The 24,250-nt window shown below is 40.7% G+C and overlaps 1 protein-coding gene across 12 annotated transcripts in view; it reads right to left on the bottom strand.

Moving 5' to 3' along the window:
- Window positions 1–24,250, bottom strand: part of ABCC5 (ATP binding cassette subfamily C member 5) — a 45,441-nt gene that overhangs the window by 6,366 nt on the left and 14,825 nt on the right. For 4 of the 12 annotated variants that reach the window (XM_041468056.1, XM_041468054.1, XM_041468055.1 and 1 more), the window contains 21 exons: window positions 23,546–23,693; window positions 18,659–18,892; window positions 18,377–18,550; window positions 16,945–17,092; window positions 16,338–16,486; window positions 15,660–15,767; window positions 13,528–13,878; window positions 11,967–12,038; window positions 11,714–11,838; window positions 11,019–11,091; window positions 10,279–10,482; window positions 9,475–9,618; window positions 7,661–7,766; window positions 6,812–6,996; window positions 5,639–5,785; window positions 5,206–5,335; window positions 4,502–4,655; window positions 4,259–4,387; window positions 3,723–3,909; window positions 2,695–2,784; window positions 282–471 (listed from right to left, as the gene is read on the bottom strand). In XM_041468056.1, the coding sequence (XP_041323990.1) occupies window positions 282–471; window positions 2,695–2,784; window positions 3,723–3,909; window positions 4,259–4,387; window positions 4,502–4,655; window positions 5,206–5,335; window positions 5,639–5,785; window positions 6,812–6,996; window positions 7,661–7,766; window positions 9,475–9,618; window positions 10,279–10,482; window positions 11,019–11,091; window positions 11,714–11,838; window positions 11,967–12,038; window positions 13,528–13,878; window positions 15,660–15,767; window positions 16,338–16,486; window positions 16,945–17,092; window positions 18,377–18,550; window positions 18,659–18,892; window positions 23,546–23,693 (3,248 nt within the window). Of the gene's footprint in view, window positions 1–281; window positions 472–2,694; window positions 2,785–3,722; window positions 3,910–4,258; window positions 4,388–4,501; window positions 4,656–5,205; window positions 5,336–5,638; window positions 5,786–6,811; window positions 6,997–7,652; window positions 7,767–9,474; window positions 9,619–10,278; window positions 10,483–11,018; window positions 11,092–11,713; window positions 11,839–11,966; window positions 12,039–13,527; window positions 13,879–15,659; window positions 15,768–16,337; window positions 16,487–16,944; window positions 17,093–18,376; window positions 18,551–18,658; window positions 18,893–19,355; window positions 23,438–23,545; window positions 23,694–24,250 lie in introns of those variants that run through there. The other 8 variants (XM_041468061.1, XM_041468060.1, XM_041468062.1 and 5 more) reach the window with 8 other exon arrangements.

The following is a 24,250-nucleotide window of genomic DNA, read 5'->3' as shown; positions in this document are numbered from 1 at the left end:
TTGTAGGCACCAATCTGTGCTGGTCAGTGGCTTGGGGAGTTTAATACAATCAACATACTGGCTCCACATAGTAGGATATCCCTGTGCTTTAAATGGAAACTTGTTTTCACTATTGTTCACAGGGATCTTGCTTATGTACAGACATAAATGGAAACCTCCACCGACAGAGTGCTCAACCCCTCCTGCGCAACCAACTTACTCAAACACAGGAGAACCAATATGACTGCTCCAATCTGTTCTGTAAAAGTAATAATTTAACTCTGCTTAGTGTTTTTCCTTACCTGAGCCTGTCCTCCCCACAATGCCAATCTTCTCCTTCGGTTTGATGGTAAAAGACACTTTTTTAAGTACTAGAGGGAGGTTCTCTCGGTACCGCATCTCTGCATTTTCAAAAACAACTTCACCTTCCTGTGGCCAGTCCAGAGGAGGAGTTTTGTTCTTAATTCGAGCAGGAGCTTCCAGGGAAAGCGTCTTTTAACAAAAATACAGAAGTTCAGTTTCTAGTAAACAAAGCACCAAAGGAAAATTATCAGCTGCAGCTTTCAGCAGTTCTTCCCTGCAGACTCAGCCCAGATCATTTATGGCAGCTCCATGATGAGCTGTTTGGTTGGATGTGGGCACAGTGGTCCAGAAGTTTGCTGTATTACACTGACCACACTGTTAATTCCCCTCCTGTTGCCTCAGTAATGACATCAGTCCTCCTATACAACAGTGGTTTCACCGATGGAATTCAAAATGTATTTTAGGCCTATTATTTATCAGCACAATCCTATTGAGCTTCTTAGCACTCCAAAGACTGGATGCAAAAGCTGGTGCATTTGCTGTGCCACACCAAGGTCACCACTGTTGATTTTGACACAGAAGAGAATGTCCAAGTAACATAAATGCCACCCTCTTCCTTCTCCTCATGTTCCACTATTCTACTGAATCACTGAGTCAGTCCCTTCCAGCCTAGTCACTTTTGCTATTTCACTCTGCCCCTTATTGAGCAGTTCACAGATTAAACAGAAAAGCAGAACCTCTGAAAGCCAAACAAAAGGCTTTATAGCATGTTTAGAGTGAAGCCAAGGTCACTTTCCCATACTTGGCACAAGTACCCTCAAAGAATGGCAGCAATCCCGTCATGGGATTCACCTCATGTAACTGAACCAGGCCATGACAACTCCTTTATAGTCTCTACAAAGAGAGATCTCTACAAATGCTATAAAACAGCATTTCTGGAGTGTGATTTTTCTCATTCTAATATAAACACTTGGAACAGGTAATAAATTGCCCTCTAGAGACACCCATTTCCTGCACTGACCATAGAGAGATCCCACAGGGATGGCAGTTGTGGACATCTGCAACATCTAGTCAGAGGCAGATTAATTGTACACCAGAGGTTTGAGAGAAAAACAGCCATCTGCTAGGACAGTGCTCCAATTTTTTGAGCTTGGTGGTCAAAACAGCAACCTTGAGCCCCCACTGCAAAAAGCCAAGCCTGGGCTTTGGTAAGACCCAGGACCTGAATGGTGTTTCACTGACCACCCACCCTTCACTTCAGCTTCAAACTAGTTTTACAGTTTCATAAATGGCTGTCTAGAGATCAAAATTGTTTTAAAATCACAGCTAGTGTTGCTTGATAGTGATATAGAATGAGAGACATAACTCTTAAAAAACCCCAACAGCCTACAGCTGTAGGTTTTGCCACTAAGGGCCCGACTCTGATAAACCCATCCCAGCCCAGTGAGAGATACAATATTTGGCACAGTTGTCAACTTGTGTGATCACCAAGTCTTCCATGTGCAGAAGTTTTCTACTTAGATGCCTCCAGAGGATTTATTTAACTGGGGAAATGGACAGGTTTGGGGCTTTTTTTTCTTCTGTTTTTTAACCTTTAATTAAATCCACACATTTTAAAAAAGCTACAATATCAACTACTAAATAGCCCTTCTAAATGTGTCGAATAGATTTACCAAATAAATAAATGTATCTCCCTCTGAGTCACAGGAAACATTAAATGGAAAAGCCTTCCACCTCACAGACCAGACCCAGTAGGAGGCTTTCTCCTGGCTACACTGTCCCCACTGACCTACGCCCAGTTCTGCACACACAAATCCCAGTCACAAAGAAAGGGTTACAGATAATCAGAGCAGCTTGCTAAGCATTTAGCCTGGCACATTTATCATGTTCAGCTGAGCACATTTCTCATGTTTGCAGTAAGAGCATTCCCTTGACTTTTCAAGCATACAGAAATATGTTACATAAGACAGCTGTGGAAAAGTAGGCTTATTAGGCTGAAGTGGAATTACTTGTAGATAAAATAACAAACAGTTATCTGTTTAAATCAAGGAATTCCATTATGTTTGGACAGAAGGATGCCAGAACACCATCCTTTTGCTATAAAATAATGTTTTGAATCCCCAAGTTACCCCTTTCACACACTCCACTCTTTACTGTGAGTGTCAGCAAGCTTCCAATAGCTCACAAAAACCCAGCAATGCCTCTAAGTTTAGTTACCTACCAGCTCAGGGGCCATTCAGGCCCCCAGTGCTGATAAATGTGCTTCACAAAACAAACTCACTCTGCAGTGTTACAGCACAGGTTTTAGTGCCTTTCCAAGATCAGGAATGTACATTCTGTACTAGGGCAAACTATGCTGAGGCCAGCAACATAACACAAAATTTCACAACAGGCATTTGAATGTAGTCCTACCTTGATATAGTGGTCAATCCTCTCCACTGAGGTGAAACGAGCTTCTGTCTCTGAAGCCAGTCTGACTGTAAACTGGAATAACCCTGTTAACTGAAGAGGTGAAAGAAAACAGATTTTTAGAGCTGTGACTTGTTATTGAATTAAGATATGAATGTGGCCAGCAGGAGCAGGGCAGTGACTGTACTTGGGACTGGTGAGGTCACACCTTGAACCCTGTGTTCAGTTTTGGACCCCTCACTACAGCACAGATATTGAGGTGCTGGAGCATGTCCAGAGAAGGCCAACAAGAGCTGGGGAAGGGTCTGGAGTCCTGTGAGGAGCAGCTGAGGGAGGTGGGGGCTCAGTCTGGAGAAGATGAGGCTCAGGGGCATCTTATCACTCTCTACAACTCCCTGAAAGGAGGGTGTAGCCAGGTGGGGTTTGCTCTCTTCTCCCACTTAACAAGCAATAGGACAAGAGGAAACAACTTCAAGTCATGCCACAGAAGGTTTAGATTGGATGTTAGGAACATTCCTTTACTAAGAGTTGCCAAGCACTGAGACTACCCAGGGGAGTGGTGGAGTCACCATTCCTGGAGGTATTTAAAAGTTGTGTAAATGTGGCACATGAGAACATGGTTTAGTGGTGGGTTTGGCATTGCTGAGGTAATAGCTGGACTCAATGACCTTTATTGCTGTTTTCCAACCAGAAGAATTCTATGATATTTGATATTCTTGACATCAGGCACCATATAACTAAAGTGTTCAATGCAAGTTAATTAAATAGTTCATTTTAAAATCACCATAATTTATGAATCCCTTGAGAAACCAGCAGCTAAGAAACTTTTCCCAAGAGCAACAGTATGTTAGTGTCTAAGCTCTTCAATTTCCCCTCGGCACCACAAGGAGGCAGAAGAGGCCAAACAGCAGCTCCAACACGAGCGCTCAGAGCCCTGCAGCTCCTCTGAGCCAGCCCTAGATGCGGTTTGCTCATTAGCAAGATCTACATTAAAAGAGAAATTAAATATTACAGTATGTGGTCACACTCACCTGCACAGCATAGGAGATGGCCAGCCCAGCATAGGCAGGAGGGATCTGGCCATGCATCAGGACAATCATAAGGCCAGTGGTTGTGATCAGAGCAATGCTGATGATGTCCAGGCGCACGGCCAGCCAGCGCATCGCGCAGCTGAACAGGTAAAACGGGGCCTGGTTGTCATCCAGCAGCTCCTGGTACCTGCAACAAACACAGCAAAGGTCAGTAGACTCCATGAGCCTGAAGTTCTACAAATATCAGATCTACTTAAATTCCTGTTCCAGTATCAGGATTCAGGGTGGGAAGACTCATCACTGACCAAGTTTCAAACCAAAACATGATGGTAGGGTTTGCAAACTTTCTCCACCACTGCTCTTCCCAGTTTTCCCTTACCCTTCCATCTGTTCTCCCAGTTTTTTTCCCCAGAAAAGTAATTTTCAGTCACAGACCCAATGATCCATCAGACCCCAGTAATAAATCCTTCTGAACGCCAGAAGCTGTTGCATTCAGCTTTGTGCTCCACCATTCCCAGATGGATATCTTCACTGACCTGTGCAGAAATTCCTGTCCTTTGTGGTAGGCATGGATTGTGGAGAGGCCCTGGATGCTAGATGTAATGTGAGACAAGAATGGAGACTGTGTGATGTTGTCCAGACGCTTGAGCTCTCGAATAAAGACTCTGGAAGGAAAGAAGCACTTTGAGTTTTGTGCAGAACCACCACGTGCCAACCACTATGCTGTACTTGAAGGTGAAAGTATCTGTTCTTTCAGCCAAAGCAGCTGGTGCACTTACCTAGACACAACATGCAGAACTGTGAACAGGACAATGAGGGGCCCCACTGCCACCAGGAACCAGGGGAAAACCCCAGAAATCACCCCCACACAGAAGAACACAAGGATGACATTCTGGATGAACATTTCCGCTTGAAACGGCAAACGAACATCAACTGGGGAAATGGAAGGAAAAGAGGAAGATTTTGAGTACAGAAAACTAAAACAACCCATGGAAAACAACTCAGTCCAGCTGTACCTCAGTAACAAACACAGGGATTTCTCATAGTTTATTCAAATTAGAAATGTACATTTTCATTCGGATGTTATTACCTTATGAGTTACTGGCAGTCTAATTATTCCCATTTGCAGAAATAGCATTGATGTAACTCTGGCCTAATTACCACCTCTGCTGCACATCAGCTTCACTCTAATGTTTTAAGTTGCTCCTGCATTAACTGCTGAGATCCAACGTGCAGCCTGAAGGTACAACAGCAGCAGCACATTTCCTTCTTCATAAGTGGAGTGGATGCTCAGACCTGAGCTATCAGCTGCCTTCTAGAATCATAACCCAGGTATGTCCCAATTCCTGCTTCCTTTATTGCAAGTGCACATTTGGAAACAGACACAGGGTACAATCACCCCAACAGCACCAGACTGGAGAGTGTTCAGGGCCTAACTGGGAGGTCTGAATGTGGGATTTACAGGGCACACAGTGAGAGATACCTTCATCCATGTCCTTGGAAAACCTGTTGAGGATCCTCCCAGTGGGTGTAGTGTCAAAGAACTTCATGGGGCTACGCAGAATCCGTCGGAAGAGCTCATCATGGAGCCTTGAGGATGCTCTGAGAGTCCCCTGACAATGCAGAAAAAATTGCGGAGTTGTAAAGCAGTGTTTGCCCTCCTGCCACCCAAATATTCTACTCCGTTTCTCTCCAACCATAAGATTTTACTGCTTCCAACCAATGAAGGAAGCCATTAATTTGACCAGAAGTTCAGCAGAAACATGGTATGGCCTCAAGAGCTGGCTATGGAAATATTACAATCCATTATTGACTCTGGTTCAAAAGTCTCTCAGGAGATGACCAAAAGAACCACAGAGACAGCAATTTCCAGAAGCAGGAGTAGGGGGGAGACCAACACCAGCACTGGCACCTACCTTTACAAACACCACCCCACGAACAGCTTTCAGGATCAACATAACTGCCATAGACAGTGCATAGATGCCAGCATAGTAATGCATGTGAGGGTTATCTTTCATACTGTTGCTTATGACAGTCTCATTTCCCAAAGTCACTGTGGTGTTCTGCAGAAAAGTCAAGGTTTCAGAGGTTATTTAAGACAAGGATGAAGCATGTATACATTACGTGTGGTAGAATTTAACTGCCTTGTCTCTTCTCCCACTACATTTGATATTTCTTCTTTAAAGTACCTCAGTGACCATTGAATATATCAGAAATTTTTCCCTGGCAGAGATGCTCGACTTGTAGATTTGTAGCCCTTGATCTTTTTCCTACAACATCTTTCAAAATACTACCACAATGCCTTTTTAATTTGATTCCTAATATCTCATTTCATGCTTATTTCTTGTGTTCTTCTGAACGTCGTCAGATACGTGGATACCACCACAAAGCCATATTCACCTTGGATAGATCTTTATCAAGCACCTATTTCTGCCACTATGCAATAAATTCTTTACTGTCCCACTGTTATACATTCTCATTCTCTTTTATTCCTGATCTTTAAGTATGTTTAAGGACCTCATTGCTGATTCTAATATTGTTGGCCATCTGCACTTCATTATTTCATCTCTGAGATATGTATCTTGCTCTCTGTGCCCCCACAAAAAAACTCTTGCAATTATATTTGGATTTTTAAATACAACAAGACTTGCAATCAAAGACCTAAGAGTGGGAAAAAGGCCAAACCATCCCAGGTCATCAGAATCTTCAAAGCCATTTCCAAAAGGCATTTGACTCAAAGCCATATTTTAACAAAAATTTTCCTGTTAGGTGTAGCATCACATTTAAACAAAACACAACACTAAAATTAGCTTGTTGGCTCCTTTCATATTTTCACTTCCTTTTCTTAGACTAACCAGGAAAAGGAACAAGAGGGCAGCATTAAACCACATAAGCTATTATATCTTTCTTATTACTGGAGCTCTCTTATTCCTGGAGACGAGCTCCCTCATGAGAGCACTTCCTGGGGAGCTTTACAACTTATTTAAATTAGGAAGCACCAGTTGGTCTCACAGGACTGCTTGGGATCAGTCTAGCAGAGCAAACCCCCAGCTCATTAGACACAAGAGTAGAAAAGCTATTGAACTTACTCCACTGCCTTGCTTGATCCAGAAACTCAGCCACCAGTTGCTAAAAGCTGTGCTGCCCACATTTAGCACAAACAGTGCCATGATGATGAGGAATGCAAAGGGGCCTCCAGCTGCCTGAATGTAGACACCATAAACAGACCAGGGCACAGAGCCTTTGCCTTTCTCTTCCAACTGGACCAACTGGCCTGGGAAACAGAAGATGAAGAGGGAATGAGGAAAGCTCTTCCATCAAATTCCTGTAAATTTGTGAACACTCACAAAATTAGTCTTTCAAATGGTGCAGAGTACTTTCAGAAACACACACTTTAGGTCACACTTAGAACTCAGTGGTTCAAACAGTTTTTCCGGAAGTCACATTTCTTCTGCAGAATCATTTAAGTTATTGTAGAGCTGAAAAGCCTCATCAGCACAGACTTAAATGTTAGGCTGGGATCAGCCTCACTATTGCTTTTTAAACACTGAAGTTCAAAGCTAACATTAAACAGAACTACAGAGGTCAGACCTTCCCTTCATCCCTAAATGCCACGTCCTGCCCAGGACTGAGTGCCAAGCTGTACACATGGCCCTCTTAGGACAGGAGGGAGAGGTGGTGTGGGAGACAAGGCAGTACCAGCTCCTTTGTGCTAATGTCATCTGACTGAACTTAAAAACATTGTACAGGCACCCACATTTAACAAATTAATGAATGTTCTTTGCCCACTGCCTGTCTCCTATCAACCACACTAAGTGATTAGGATTGAGACAGCTTCCAAAGCCTGAGAGGTAAATTAACAATATACTTTGAAGCACACGTTTTGAGCTTATTGGAGTATAAAATAATTACAGCCAGAAATTTGATTACATAGTTACCCTCTTCTTCCTTCTTTACAACCTTCTCCTTCTTCACAGACCCTGTTTTGGTACTTTTATCCTGGGGCCTCTTCAATGAATTGTTTGTGTTCTTCTTTATGTTAATCTGCAGGAAAACAATGACACTAAACAGTAGTTGGCTTTGACATTTTCATATCTAAACACAAACTTTTATTTATCTGCCACCTAAGGACAAAGGCTTTCAATAGCTCAGCATTCACATCAAGGAGACTATTAACTTCACAGTTATTACAGATGATTGCCAACTCTGGTGGATTAAATATTCCTCCTCTATTAATCTGAACTACCAAGCTGTACAGGTGGAGTGCAAGGGTAATTTCCAGGATCAGTGAAATTGAGTGTACATGGTAGAGGAATGATATCCCTACTACTGCAAGATATAATCTCCCTAACCCTTGTAAAAATAACTCACTTTTTTTTTTTAAGAGGCTTTTTCCCCAAGCACCCTAGCACTTAGACACATTTCATGAGAGCTTTCTTAAGAAAAGTCAGGTTAACTTGATCTTCCAGAAATCCAATATCCAAACACTAAAGTAACACACAAGCACTGTTCTAAACCCAGCCATCTTTCCATAACTGGGAGCTACTGCCTGTTCAGAGTCAGCCTACACAGACTGAAACCCCTTACACACCATGTTCAGGGTTGCCTTCCCACACTTGACACGAGATCAAAGCACAGAGAATCCAACTGATCATCCATTTATTCTTATCCCATAGGGAATGCAATTTAATGGTCTTTCCATGAGCTAATGTTTACAGCAACATTGAAGGTCAGCCAAGCATGAAAACTGGAGAATCTCTTGTTCACTATCATTATATTAGTCTTAAAATGGCAGAACTATTATCTCCATGCCTCAAAGGATATGCAGAGCAATGCTTTATATCCTTTTGCTTCTTTCACAAATATCTCCCAGGAGAATGTGTCAAACTCCTTCTGTATCTGTAATTCTTATAATGCTTCCTTCTCAGAAATGTTTTGCTTTAAATGTCTCATGAGTAAGGAGCCTTTCATCTCTTAAAAAATAAACTGTTGATGTACTTTTAATCTTTTCTTTCTAAGAGAAAATGCACACAAAATTTAGACAAGTTATTATAAATCAAAATGCCAAGACCCTTACTCTAGAGATTAACTTCAGGAAACAAAGAGCAGAAGGGTGGGGAAAATTAAATTGCTGGAAATTTAGATATTGTTGTACTAAATGCTTCTTGTTATTTTCTAGATTTACAATTTTTCCACCAACTGAAATACTAGAGCACATATTCAACTTTGCATTTACAGACTTTTTTCATAACAGAATTAGTGTCAAAGCAAAACATTTTTTTCTCAAACTCCCCCAAAACACAGCATTTTCAATTATGCCTCCAAAATACTGTCACATCTAACTTTTGACAAGTTGTGTCACACCTGCTGTGCCTCAGTCACACTCCATTGAAAACATAGTAACAAGCCAGTAAGAATTTTTTCAGAGAAAGGTTGTTGAAGATCTGCATAATTCAGAGGTAAATTAAGGAGTGCAGTGTACAGTAAGAGAAGAACTTCCTGCTCTGAGCATCACCAGGGGAGACACTACAATATTTTCATTAACTCATGAGCTCCTTGGCAGAGTCCTCTCTAGCACACACTCCCTAAAAACAAACTGTGACAAAGCGCTAATGAAGCGGAGATTATTCTATAGGAAATCTATTGGTCAGATCAACACATGAAAATGTGTGAAGCCATTTCCACATTTTCAACATCACTTGGTTCACCTCAGAATAGTTAAGATTCAGAGCACTTTAAAATAAACAAGTACCTCAATATGTGGTGTGTCTCCCAGCTGTAGGCTATTAAAAATAGTTGCATAATCCCCATTTAAATTCATCAGCTCCTCATGACTGCCTCGCTCGGTAATGCAGCCTTCTTTCATGAAGATCACTTCATCACAGTCAACAAGATACTGGGGAAAGTGGCAGCAAGAACAAGTCTCTATCACGATGTTCAGTAACCAAACACTCCCACACAGCCCTTCCCAGCAGCTTGTAGACACTGGCACACAGCACACCTATGCCCACACAACAGAAAGCTGATTTACAGAGGTCCTCCTCTGACTAGAGCACCATGATTACTCACACTACACAAATAAAAAGTTTTTGTGTCCTATCAAAACCAATCTTTTCTGGAAGACATGACTCAGGATACTTAAACACTGCAAATACTGACAGACTAAGCACTAATATTTCTATGCACAGAAGGCAGCAAAAAAATCTCACGTACATAAATTCTGATTTACTAACACCAAATATAACTGTTTCTGTGATGAAATAGCTTTATAGCAAGCTAGCAAAAATATTTTTGAACAGGTATTTATTTCTCTGGTAAATTTTATTTGGCCCAAGGTTAACCATTCCCAGTCAGACACCAAGCAGCACTGGCATCAAATAATAAAATTTGGCTCAGTGTACATTTGCAAACCTAGTTTATAAATGTAAACCACATATTCTACACACAGAGGGTTGTCCTGTCACAGGTCAGGGCACAGAAATTTCCAGTATGAAGGCAACTGTTTAACAAACCATTTCAAGAAAGTCCCAGTAAGAAAGTAGGGGAGATTCAGTACCTGAAGCTGATGTGTGATGAAAAGGACAGTCTTTGACTTCAGGTGCTTCCTTATTGCACTGTTAAAAATGTGATTTCCAACGTGAGCATCTAAGGCACTAAGGGGGTCATCGAGGATGTAAATGTCCCTGTCACTGTACAGGGCTCGAGCCAGACTGATTCTCTGACGCTGTCCCCCACTCAGGTTAGCCCCTCGTTCACCAATCTGCAGAGAACACACCCATCATTTTATTTCTTCAGCACCATGCAACATAGATGACCAGATTAAGCAGACCATAATACTCATTTTTATGTATTTTGATATATATATATTCCCCCACAACATTTTATATTAATACATATATGTATTCAAGTTTAAGTGTCCACTTTGTGACATGTTTTATACATTCAAAGTCAAGGTTAATATGCTTGAAATGTGGTAGTACTTTCCTTGCTTATTTTACCTTTTATGAATTAATATAGCCATTTGTTTTCTTAGCTATTTTAAATTAAGTTCAATTAGGTCCTGTTAAGGCAGCTAAATTTACAACACAATAAAAAAATTCCCAAACAGTCAACATCTCAGTAAAAAACAGGGTACAACTCTTAACAGTCCAGGGCCCACTAAGGTTAGCTCAAGAAAATGCATTCAACAGCTTGGCTCATATGCACCCCAAGTGATGTACCCTCATTCCAGTCTACCCTGTCAAACCAAAACTCTTTTCTCCATCTATTAATTTGTTTAGTATAAGCAAAACATACCTCTGTCAGGTCCCCATTTGGAAGGATGGCCAGGTCAGGCCTTAGACAGCAACCATTCAGCACCGTATTGTATCTGAAGAACAAATAGATAAATAGTTAAGAACACTGATTTTTCCCACAATCATTTAACTAGTACAGCATTATATAATTTTCTACACTAATAGCAGATATTCTGGCAGCCTAAAACAAATTACCAGTCTTGGAGTCTCAGGAGAAAACTGAAGTAAAAAAAGTAAAAACTTTTTTTACTTCAAAAGCATTGTTAGGAGAAAGAGACAATTTGTTTTCAGGGATAGCTGGCTAAGGGCCACAAGAGAGTCCCTGAGGGGAGGGGGGCCATGGAAGACGTCAGTACATTGCACACAGCAGTTGTTGTGTTTGAAGAGGGCAAGGCCAGGACAGTAAAGAGCAAATGCCACTTTAGTGCTGCCCACAGCAGCTGCTGGTTTTAACCAGAGGGCCAGGATGAGGCCCAGCCTCACTGCAAGGAGCAGGGCCAGGCACACTGACAACCACCAGCCCCAGGGCCACACGCAAGAGGGGCAGGATCCCAAATGGGACTCAGAGGAGACTTAGAGACAGACTCCAGAAGGGCACAGAGACTTGATCTGCAGTGTACTCTGCATTAAATTCTTCCCACACTTGGGCCAAGAATCACTAAGCTTCCACAAAAATCAGCAAGCAGCATGACAAACCTTTCCTCATCATACTCCTTGCCAAAGAGGATGTTGTCCCGCAGAGTGGCGTTGAGGATCCAGGCCTGCTGGGCCACGTACGCGAAGGTCCCGCTCACTGCGATGCTGCCCTCCAGCAGGGTCATCTGCAGTACACACCAGCTGTGAGATCATGCTACCCCGTGCTTACAACACACTGCATTCTACACAGTACAAATAAGTGAAATAGGAGATGGGAAAGAAGAGCAGAAATACTCAAAACGGGATTTCTCACCTGTCCTAAAATTGCTGAGATGAGTGAAGTTTTTCCGCTCCCGACACTGCCACAAATTCCAACAAGTTTTCCCTATGCAGAAAGGAAAAAAATTATGGTACTCATTTCTTAAGTTCACCATCCCTTTCAGAATTCAGGCTACCTTTAGTATCTCTGAGAGGACAGTTGGATATAAATGACAGCTCTAAAGTGACATAACAGACAAGAAAAGCAAGAGTCAGCATCTTAACACTCAAATTGTATACAGTGAACACAATCCCACAGTGAAATAAAACTGAAATCAACTCTACAAGTAAAAATAAAGGTTTTTGAAGATCAGCTTCCTTCTTACTACAGTTACAGGCCCAAACCAAAAGCACCAAGGTCTGCCTGAACAGAATGCACTAAGACGCTTTTGAGAGTGATAAGGAAAGAGGAAAAGTCTGAAAGAAAAGAGAATTTAGCACACAGGGGTCCAGTCAAACTCCTTGCCAATTAGACCCAATTTGCTATAGAACATGTACCAAGAAAATACTAGAATTTAGTCAATTTGAAGAATTTCTCTGCAATAGAATAAGTGGGTTAATATCCACACTAAACAATTAATTTATCAAGACTATTTTTATTCCTTTTGTAAAAAATGTCAAGTGAACAAGAAAGGTATATAGACACTTGTGGAACACATTGCTGGCCTTCTCTTGACAGCAGAGAAAAACAAACCAGCTTTTTTTTGACTTCTGAGACAAAACCAGCCTTTACATTTCCAAGTAACTGTACTCCTATTTGAGGCAATTTTTTAAACTATACGCATTCCCCCCCAGAGTTTAAAATATAGGTATTTTTACTGTTTAAAATAGCTTAAACTATCCCTCTATTTTTATAACTACATAAGACAATTTAACCATGAATACCTTCATAAATATACGGATGCCATTATTGCAGCATCCAACTGCCAGACTGCAAAGCTTTTGTATGTGTAGATAACGTCATGTATTAAGTTCAATGCTTTTTCTTTAACATCTTACATGCTCTTACCCACCTTGGAGCAATAGCTCCAAAAGCTTCTACAATTCTTGAAAAACTGTATCCACCTGTACAAAAATTCTGAAGGAAGAAAATTGCACATTCTTCAATGAAAAGCACTATTATGCTCCATTGGAACACCTAATCACATAAAATGCTCACCCAGAACACAGATGAAACTGCAAAATTATCTAACCACTGCAGGAACACACTGTTCACCAGCAGCCACTGGTACCTGGTGCCCTGCAGATTCTCTGAGCTCAGTGGCTCACACACTGTCCTAGGAGCTGCAAACCCCTCAGCTGGATGTGCAAGCTATACAGCCTACCCTTGTTTCACAGGCTGTTTGCAAAGATGTAGTTGCTAAAATGGCACAGCTGTTTACAGCAAGATCAGACACTGCATCCTGGATACTGCAGTTGCCATGGATATTACAGGAGTGCACAAAAGCAATATGCTCCATTTCATGCAAAATGAAACAGCACACAGCTCTGTTCCAGGGGACAGCTATAATGAGGCTTTTGAAAAGCTCAGATTTCCTCCTCTGATTTCTTCTTACCTTTTCTATCTCCAAGTCAATGTTGTACAGAGTCCTCTGAAGCCGAAGGCTAACCAGGTGGATGATTTTGTGCTCCTCTTCAGGGCTGTGATGGTCATCACTGTCCACTAGAAGATGGCCCTTCTGCTCTGCCAGCACAGCTTGCTGTCCCTCATTCTGTAGCTTCATTTTCTCTTTCTTGCTCTTGGTGACTTTCTTGTCTTTTTTCACTTTGGGGGTCAGCTTTGGTGAGCTCTGGACGCTGGCGTGGGAGAAGTCCCAAGCCAAGGTAGCATTTTTCACCTCTATCGCGGTGTGAGGATTGGCTGGTTTTTTCTTTATCATATGAACCTCTTCCATTAGAAATAAACTCTGATAGGAGTTGTGAGAGAGGTGTAAAGATGAGACACCTGATCAAGACTGGGAGACAAGCCTACGGCACACTCACGCAGCAAAACACATCAGGCTATATAGTAGGAGGAAGCTGAAGAGCAAAAGGTAGCTCATTAGTGTAAACTAACTCCAGGTCTGCTAAGTGGCTGGGGCATTCCTGGATGTGGTGGAAGCACTTGGATACACTTGACTTTCACAGAACTGCAATACTCTGGATGTGATGTGACAGGCCTTCTTCCTTTGACACTGTTTGCAACTGCAGCTCTGTATGTTCCAGATTAAAAACATGAGCGGAACGCACAGGTTGGAGAGGAGAGCTCACTTGGGACAAAGTGACTGACTTGTCCTGCACACCAAATCGTTATGGAAGGAGACAGAATGGCTTTCAACTTGAGCCTTTATCCATCAACTTTTCTGCTGGGAAAAAGCCATCTTGCACAAGTGTAACTGATCTACCTGAGGCTGCTTGGCAGGAAGTCAGTCAACTGTATCACATTTTCCACCACATCCATCAGTATTTACAATCAACAGATTAGGAAGACATTTTTCACACAGTTTAATTACAATATAAAATGCTTGCCACTTAAGCAATTTGTTTTGAACCAAGTAGTTTTTTGTGACTAAAACTTCTCAATTCCCAGCTTTATTTATTCTTGCAATTGCTATGTCTGAGTCACACATTGATAAGAAAGCTCAAACTCATTTACAGAGCCAAAACGTCAATTAAATTTTTGCTGTGATGTTAGAGTATCCTCACCTTATGTTACATTTCCTACACAATTTATAGACAAACTGGGAGAAATTCAATTTCTTTTCCTTCTCTTTCCTCCCACAAAATTCCCTTTAGTGCACTTAGATTTAAGCTAGGCTGATTTTAGGCTGACTCAGAAGATGAAGCAAAATTGCTCAAAAGCAATGGAATCTCAAAAAATCACTCTACAGATCCTGGTTTTCTCACACAGAAAATTCATTTTTTCATGAATGCATTACAGGGAATCCACGTGTCTGTCAATGCTTGTGAAAGTTTCTATTTGAAAAGGGCTATTTTCCATTCTGGAAATTTCCACAATGTGTAATGCACTGTTATCTTCAAGAGACAAGACAAAGTAAAGGTCTCCCCTCTGCGTTCATAAAGTACACAGTGTATTCATCCTCCAATCCCCATGATGGAAGATAAGACTGTTCATCATCAGGGTTTTACATTTTCTGCCATAGATCTGTTTTGCCAGATCACAAATCCATTTTACTGATATAGAGGAATTTCAGCCACTTAATATGGTCTGGAAATATAAAACCTCAGAGTTCTAGGACTACAGATAAAACCCCACTGTTTTTTGTTAACCTGCTTACCTAACACCTGATATTTTCACAAAGCTTTATTAGCAAAGCATAAAATTTCATTGTACACATCTTGCAGTCTTTTCATACAGATGTTCTTAAAATGGAGTTAAAAATTATTACACAGTGAGCCACTGAGTCCTTCACTGTTATCTCTTCCTATGGCCAACTTCAAAATCATAAAATCTTTGAATCAGACTATTTTGCTTCTCACACTGGTATTATTTTATTCTTAAACTGCTAATATTCCTTCACTACATTTGTATCTCTTGAGAATCAAATAATCTAGAATGCTAAGTGTAAAGAAATAAAACTTCTCTGCCATTAAAATCATATTACCTTCCAAGTGTTCCCTTTGCATCTACTGAACACATACAACACTCCACAACTACAGAGAAAACTGAGGCCAGAGGACTGCTTACCTTAAATCTGTCAACAGAAACAGATGCCTCAGACAGAGACTTCACTGAGAACGGAGTTACTTTGAGAGCAAAAGTCATTGAGTTAAAGACAGTGACCACTGTGAATGCCTAAAAATGAGACAAGGAAAATAATGACACCTGGATGCAATATTCTAACAGCTCCAGCCTTCTAGAAGCTGAAACGGCACAGCAGCAAGTCAAAACCATAGAAAAGGCCCAGTCCAAGAACAATCATTTAAATATTCAACATATTCTCAAACAGCAGATCTACCCAGCTCCTCCTATAGTGCTTTTAACAGACCATGACAGACTTGTTCTGTTTGTAGGTCAAATTCTGCATTAACCTACTAGTGAAGACAAATTCAAATTCTATTTTTAGACATTTGTGCTGTTTGCATCCAAGCACACTGCAAAACAAAAACATCCAGTAATCCCCAGTGCCCCATCCAAACAGGAGGACTTATTTACATTCAGCCCAAAACCTGTTCTGAGGAAGGTCAGGACAAAAGAGCACTCAGAGCCTTTTGTGCAAGACTCCACCTGCTGCTGTCACAGCCATCAGGTATTCACTTCTGTGAGTGAGGATAGAGCCCGGCCACATGGGCACAGCCACACGAGAAATGGCTCTGCAGAAAAGCTGCAGAAGCAAAAGCATAAAGAATATTTCCAACAGCTTACCTGAGCTGCTGTAAGGTCGTAGCCAAGGATCATATGGACAGAAAAGGTCACCACACTGGCAATGACAACAACAATGGGAGCCACTCCCACAGTGATGCTCTGGAAGTAGCCTGCACGCTCCAAGATTTTGCGCTCCTCCTCACGAATTTCTAGAAATACAAAGAGGGGCTCCACGTCTGAACAATGATTCAGGGGGTACATACACAAAACAGACAGCACCATAGCACCATAAACACTGAGTAAGAGGCCTAACTCTACACTTTAGTGTTTATCACATTATAAACATTCTCATAAGGAAAGCAATTATAGAGGAGGAAACTATAATGGCCTAATCTCCACACAAATATAGGAATTTTTTAAATTATAAAAGAGGAACAAAATTGAAAAACGTAATATTAGTGTCGTGCCATGAACATCATTACACAAGGTGAAATTTTAGAAGCAGGTCTGTTTGTCCAACCCACTGTGCACAGCAAAGGAGCCTGAAGGATGAGTGTTCTTACACTGCTTGTACAGCAGCACCTACAGCACAAAGTCAGGATGCACCAGGCTACAAAGCAGTGGGGCATCTGCAGCAAAGGAGACATTTACAGATGTGGGAACTCACTTTGAACATTCTGAGAAAACGGTTTGACCCAGGCATACATTTTAATGAATTTAATGTAATTAAGAACTTCATTCATCTTTTGCACACGTTCATCTGTTGTTGCTACACATTTTCTTCTGAAATAAGCTGTGAGGCGCGACACAAACATCTGAAACAAAAAACAAAACCATGAAACACTGATGGCAACTCAGAAAAAGCAAGTATCTTCAATTCATAATTATCAGAGAAAATTATTTTTTAATCTGAAAAGGGGATTCAGGAATAGGGCCAGGCAACTGCTGCTCTAACATAAAACTCAGGCTGGAAACACCATTCATTTCCTCCTGCCCCATCTGCACCAACACCAGACTTGCGAGAGCAAATTTCAACAAAAATTTGAGAATAAAGGTGTGCACTTTTACCAATATCAAATAGTACCAGTTCAGTTAAAGTTTCTGAAGCACAAAGGTAACCTAAAGACACATGAAGTTGACCCCCACTTTAGCCAGCCTTTTAACCTGATTCTGTAAGGCAAATCAGGACTTTGCCCAGTCAGATCAATTTCTAGTCCATGCCAGTGCTGTGAAGGTAGTACAACAGTTTTTAACATTTTTACTAAACTAATCTAAAAGCAGAAAGCTGTTTGACATGTTTTAAAGTATCTGCTACTCCTAGATTCATCCCATTCCTGGTCTGAAACTCAAACCCAACACACTACTGCAGAAAGTTTTAGCTCCTTGCCTTTCTTTACACACCTGCAAACTCTTCTGAAGTCCCCCATCAATAAAGGAGAGCTACTGGAAAGAACTGGAAAACAGGTTCAAACTCCACTCCTCATTCCCCTCTAAAATGCAACTCCCACTACATAATCCTTACTTTTAGCCAGGTAATTGGACCACAGTGAGCCTCACAGTATTCAGCCTCCATGGTTTAGAAAACATGTATTATTAATACAGTGACAACTCTTCAGCAGTCTTACAGACATTTTATAGGCAAGATGATTTTGGCTTGAACTAGCCTATTTCACAGCTCAGCAGAAGCAGGAGTGCCTCATCAAGAACAAGCTGGGCCAGATGTGGTGTTTTTCAACATCTTGCATTGAATCAAGAAATCAAGAACACTGCTTACGCAACACTGAGCTCCCATACACAAGCTGGAGGCCTCACATCTTTCCAACATCAACCATGAGCACCTGAATATTCTGCAGTTTCATTTAGCTATGAATATTAGTCTCAGCCAAACCTATCAGCTTTCCTATCCCCATTTTCTAACTTTATCACTTTGAGCTTCCTGATTCCATATTTCTGCTTCATACCCTATCTTGTAAATGCCTTCAATAAAGCGCAATGCCATAAACTGGCTAAATCTAGCACATTTCAACACCTTTTATTCAGAACTACACATTTGTCTGACCTAAGAAAAATTAAGCAAGTCTTAATTCTTTCCAACTCACCATTGCTGGGTAGAAGAGAATGAAGACAGCAGATCCCAAGAAGCCTGTTGGACCCAGAATAATCACATTATAAACCATTCCCAAGATGGCCACGATAGGGCCCCCAGCCAACAAACTGCCAACTGCTGCAGCTTCAAACATCCTCTGACCATCATTGGAACAAACATTTATGAGCTGAAAAACAGAACAGATAATTTAGATTTAAGGCACACCTCATTCCCAAAGGAATATATTACACATCCCTTTCCACATTGCCATTTCCAAAACAAGGCTGCAGCTTACCTCTCCAAGAGACTTCTCCTTGATGTTCTTCAGCTTAAGGATTTTCTTGAACGCCATTGTCAGGACAGCCCCGCGCAGTCTGACCCCCGTGCGATAGTTCAGCGCCCAGGTTAGTGCCAGGGACCACGATCGCACCACTTCCGTCATAAAGATGCCAAAAACTAAAAACAAGCTGTACTGCAGGTTGGACTCACTCTGCTGGGTATACTCCAAGAGGTGTTTCACAACGAATGCCTACAGGAAGAAATGCAAGCTTGCATGAACACCCCATCATCCCAGAAGACCACACAACAACTTTATGTTAAGTTAGAAATAAGTAGGCTACTTTGCTTTTAAAAGAGCCGTTTGAAATAGAAAGCATCTTCTTTCCAGAAGTAAAAGGTGTCAATACAAGAAGTACTGTAACACAAGCCCTGCTGAGAGCCAAGCACTGAGTCAAATTTAGTAAGTAAAGAGAGTTTAATTTGGAGCCATATTCCTTGCAGCACACTCCTAATCCTCCGTGTCTTCTAACTTAACATAAATGTGTCAGTTAGCTGAAAGCAATGCATTATCATATAGAAGAGTTTTAAAATATAGTCACTACTTATACATCTGCACACATTAAGAAACATTCCTTTACGTGACATTAAGACCTTTTTTATTTTATCTTTGGTTTGCTTCAAACGTGCTTATTTGATAAAAAGGAACAATGTACCTACAGTTGTAGAGGGGAAGAGTGAGAAGGACATTTGCAAAACATTCCTGGAAATAAACATCAGCAGTTTAATAGTAAAGAAAAAAACAAGCAGAAAGCACAAGGTACGCAATACCACAAATCATTGGGGATAGGGAGAAAAAAAAAAAAGACGAAAAAATTAACCATTCAATCCCCCCCCATACCCTCTTCCCCCAAAAACATAAACACTTTACCTCAGGAATCACATTTCAAACATCACCTGCAGAAAGAGGACAGCCCCCAGAACCACCAATTCCCAACTCCAGCTCTTTGTGGTCCAATGGCAATATAACATCATACAATTCACAACCACCAGCATTAAATATTATTAACTGCGAAACAATAGGCTTTTATTTGAAATGAAGAGTCATCTTAAATGGTAACATCTCAAAAACACTATACAACAGGTAGACCATTGTATAAACATACAGTCTGCACATACAGGATAATTATAAAGAGCTAATATCTAACAGTCAGTCTTAGCTTCTAACAATTTAGATTTAAATCTATACACAAAATTATAAAGATACAAAACTAGAATGGGTATTTGTTCACGGAGTCCAAAAGAAGTCAAGCTTGAAGGTACCAACAGAGGAGGCTTCTGAGGCTGCACAAATTCTGAAATCTGATTTCAAAAGTATCCTACAATAAGGCTTCACAGACAGCAAGAGACTTCCTAAAGAGCTTTTCAACAAATGATGCTTAAAGATACTGGTGCTTTCTAGTACAGAGTAGAGAATTACCTTTGCCCACAAGAAAAATCAACAAAAAAAACCTGAGACCAAAGAAAATATTTGAGAAGCCTTTCACATCATAGTCCGTTGAAGTCCTCTTGGCTAAATCATGTTTTGCAAGTAGGAGTTCTGTATAGTTTGAAGAGAAAAAAGAAAACAAAACCCCACAACTCCAGCAAAGGTTTTGATAGCTACAGCCCAGCACCAAATAACAAAAAAAAAAAAAAATGGAGATCAAATTCATCTGTTCAGAGGAAAATAATTCTGCACATCAGAACCAAGGAAACATGCTGTAAATAATTTTGCTCTTTCACAGGTGTGAATTAAAGCCAGATGTCCATCAGGTTCTAGAATGACCACTGAGAAAATTTACATACCGATCACTGAACAAATGTGAGGAGCTCACATTCACAGATCTGTTGCATTCCAACTTTCTCCTGATTTGATTTAATTTTACATGGACTGTTTGGATCACAATTGCATACAGTTGGTCTGCAGTTACTGTGGAGATTACTGACTTCTTTTTCCAATATTCAATCCAACATATGCAACTGAGTCACTGAGCAATTGGGGTGAAAATCCCCCTTTTTCCTCACGAGCTGTAACTCAGCCTGGTCGCAGACTGCAAGCATTTTCTCACACACCACAGCATTGCTGAAAGTCTCCAAGAGAGGATGTATAAAGATAGCAGATGTTTCCTGGGGTCTCATTCCTCCCAAAACTTTAGTGCAATTTTGCAGCACTGTTTTATAGATTCTCCCATGATGAAATAGAGACCAGCTTACATTATAACCCAATTTATTTTTGTTCCGGAAGAAAGAAAAGAGGAAACAGCAGATTAAAGAATTTTGAAAAGGGAGGGGAAAAAAGTCACAGAAAATTAACATTTACATCTGAACAAGTACTATTCAAGTTCATATTAGTTTAATGAAAAGAATCCAGCATAAAGTTATTTACAAAACAAAAACATTACAGCATATACACTAAGCTAAGGGGGAAAAAGAGCTCCTGTGGCTATTACCGTAGTGGTTGGTACAAGCTGCTCGGCTGTCTTAAGCATTCCCATGGAATAAACATTACCTTACCTTTGCTCTTGGCGGTGGCTCTGGCCAGCAGGAAAGCCTCATCCTGACGCAGAAAACAGCCATCCTGAAAATGCTGAAGAACAGCTTCTGTCACTGGTCCCACTGCAGTGCCGGCGTCCCTGCTGCAGCCAGCGCGCCACAGCACGGGGCAGGCTGCAGCTGGAGCCAACGGGGAAACTGGAAAACTTACCTCCCACAGCTTACCACTCCCCCCTCCAGTAACTGACCAAACTGTCAAGCTGTGCTCCACTAAAATAGCAAGTTTCCCCATCTCCCAAATGGGAATAGCTCTGAACAGTAGCAAACAGGTACATTGTTCAGACCTGGAGTTAAACCGATTATGTTTAGTAATGAAGAAACCTCTTTGCTCCTCCACCAGAACTTGAAAGTTTTGGTAGCTGATCAAATAGTAGCAAGTATTTATTGGAGCTAAATAATATATCACCTTTACATTCTGATGGTTATTATAAGGCAGTCTGACACATGCAGCTGACTTACCAGGTTATAGGTTTAGATTCTGTGCCAGATGCAAAATGTATCAAAATAAAAAAAGAGGAAGACCCTTGAAGGATCTGATACCAGAAAAAAAAATCCCAACCAAAGCAAAAGAGTCCACACAGGAAATCTGGAACAACTCCTTTCCAGTTATAACCATCACAACGTTCATCAGCAAAGCCACAGCCATTTGCTGGCCTTTCAAGATCATAGACATTCAATTAAAATGTTTGAAGTTTAATATAGTGTTTAACTCCACTTTTATAATTTTCCTCCAATACATGAGGTCAAGTCAAGTGCTTTTCCTGATCTCTGTTCTCACCTTCAGGCGACTGAAAGGGTGTAACAATACAAGAAAGCACTGATACTTATGAGGAGACAGCATAGGCATATCCCTGAGGCATGCCATTTTTAAAAACAGGGAGGAGGGATGGTAACGACTTATTCTCATGCCAATGGTAGAAACAAAAATGAATTGGGCCTTATTCAGAAAAATGAATAAGGTTGTCTGTAAATGGGCAACTGTCTATAGATAATTTTAAGTTACCCATATCAAGCATCAATTGCAGCAGTAGCCCCCAACATAATCAAGCTGGTGTGTTTTCTCCTTTCCCCTCTGGCTCTCTTTCAGCAGTCTGGCTGAGACAAATTGAAACCATTACGCTACAGAAATTAGGGGTAACCCTGCTGCAAGTTCTTTGCTAAAGATAAAAGCAGCTCCTCAAGCCCTGTAGTGAAGCAATGACAGAAGCTCTTCTTGGGAAAAGCTAGTGCTGTTAAAACCTTAATCATAATTTATTGTTAATTACCAAAGTATGTTCACGTATTTTATAAAAAAGACAATTATAAAATATTACAAAGAAAACAATACCACAGAAACGTTCATTGTTATTCATATTACATGAAACAAGGCAAACTTTAAGAAGACTTAAAAAACAGAACATCATTTTTTGATAAGACATTTAAAAGCAGGAAAACATTTTAAAAAGACATTTCACCTAACAGTGCACCCAAGTGTACTTACCCAAGAAATGAACCTCCAGCTTACCAGCACACTGAAACGTGTACTACTAGCAGTAATACTGCTCCTACTCCTCAAGGGAAATGTGTAGAGAATAAATTTAGTCAAAATTTCAACTTTAAATCTGCACAGCATGTGCAACAAACAGGTGACAAAAAAATGGTGCGAATGTCAAGTCCCATGTTGTTATCTTCAATACGACCCTTAGCAACAAGCAGCAGCCGTTCCTAGAGGCAACAACATTTTCTAACACTTCTACCTGAAACCTGTCTGGCCATTCTCTGTAGGATCAGTAAAAACTATGCCCACAGACTTCTTGAGACCTGCTCACATTAGTTTTTAAGCAGTGCTCTCACAGAACTGTTTTGGTCCGCTTCTCGAAGACTGTTATTAATGCCAATAATTTAAGATCAGTGTTTTGTCAGACTGAATTTTATTCCAAGATAAATTTACAGAATTTCAAAGAGAAAAACAATTAGAAGACCTGCACATAAGAATCTTATGAAAAAACCAAGTTACGCAGTTAAGGTCATGCAGTTAGAGGAGAACTTTAAACTATACTCAAAAGCAAAGAGAAAAACCAAAAGGTCCATTTTCTCCAGGATACCTAGACTCCCCTCCCTTCCCCAAGAACTTGCCTGGGTATTCAGTAGCAACTGATCCATCAGCTGTAGCAATCCTATCTTGGATTATTGAATTGCTCTTGAATTCTACCCCAAAATTTCTAGCTAGTCAAAACATTTAAGTGATTCTGCAATGAAACCTTAAGATTTTACAGTTGGCCATGAGATGGAGCCCTCTGGGGTTGTTAAAAAAAGGATGGATATTACTTACTGGTCCACTGAAACCCGCGAGCTGCGTGATCATCAGACACACTATGGAAAGGATGAGCCTGGTGCGGCAGAAAATCCACACAACCCTCCGGAGAGAAGCATCATCAGGCCCATTTTCTTTTAGTTCTTCCTGCCACAGTCTTTCCAGCCTAATAAAAACAGAAGACTTGTGACATTTACTCATGTCATAAATTTTTCACCATGAGAGAAGGTACAGTCTCATACATACTTTCTTAAATCTCTAAGTGCTTCCTAGCTCAGAACAACAAAAAATAGTATTAAGAGAAATAAATACACTCTGTGAGGTAAAGAGAAAGATCTATGTAGTGTTACTTCCATAGGACAAAGGGATGAAAAACACAATGCTTTTTCTTTGCCTGGAGTCTCTTTGGCAATCTTAATATACTGACAGTCTTTCTCTGCTGAACTGACTGAAGACTGCAAAGTCAAAACCTGAAGAAATTCTCATTAACCATAGAAGGTAAGCCTGATCAGAAGATCTGATCCACATTCAAATCACCTTGCTACTGACAGTATTATTTCTTATTTTAGCCCAGGAATTTTTCACTGTAGCCTTGAGAAAAAAGTTTGTTTTCATAAAAAGCCAGATTAAAAGTCATGCAAAAATCAGAATAATTATAGGACACTCCTAAAGATATAATCCCCCTAATTTCACTAAAATCAGCAAGGCTACAGAAACTGTGAT

The sequence above is a fragment of the Pyrgilauda ruficollis genome, unplaced genomic scaffold (genome assembly GCF_017590135.1).
Source record: "Pyrgilauda ruficollis isolate IOZ18807 unplaced genomic scaffold, ASM1759013v1 scaffold21, whole genome shotgun sequence".
Classification (NCBI taxonomy): Eukaryota; Metazoa; Chordata; class Aves; order Passeriformes; family Passeridae; genus Pyrgilauda; species Pyrgilauda ruficollis.
The sequence above is the reverse complement of the archived record's forward strand: the minus strand, read 5'-3'. Positions and strand labels throughout refer to the sequence as shown.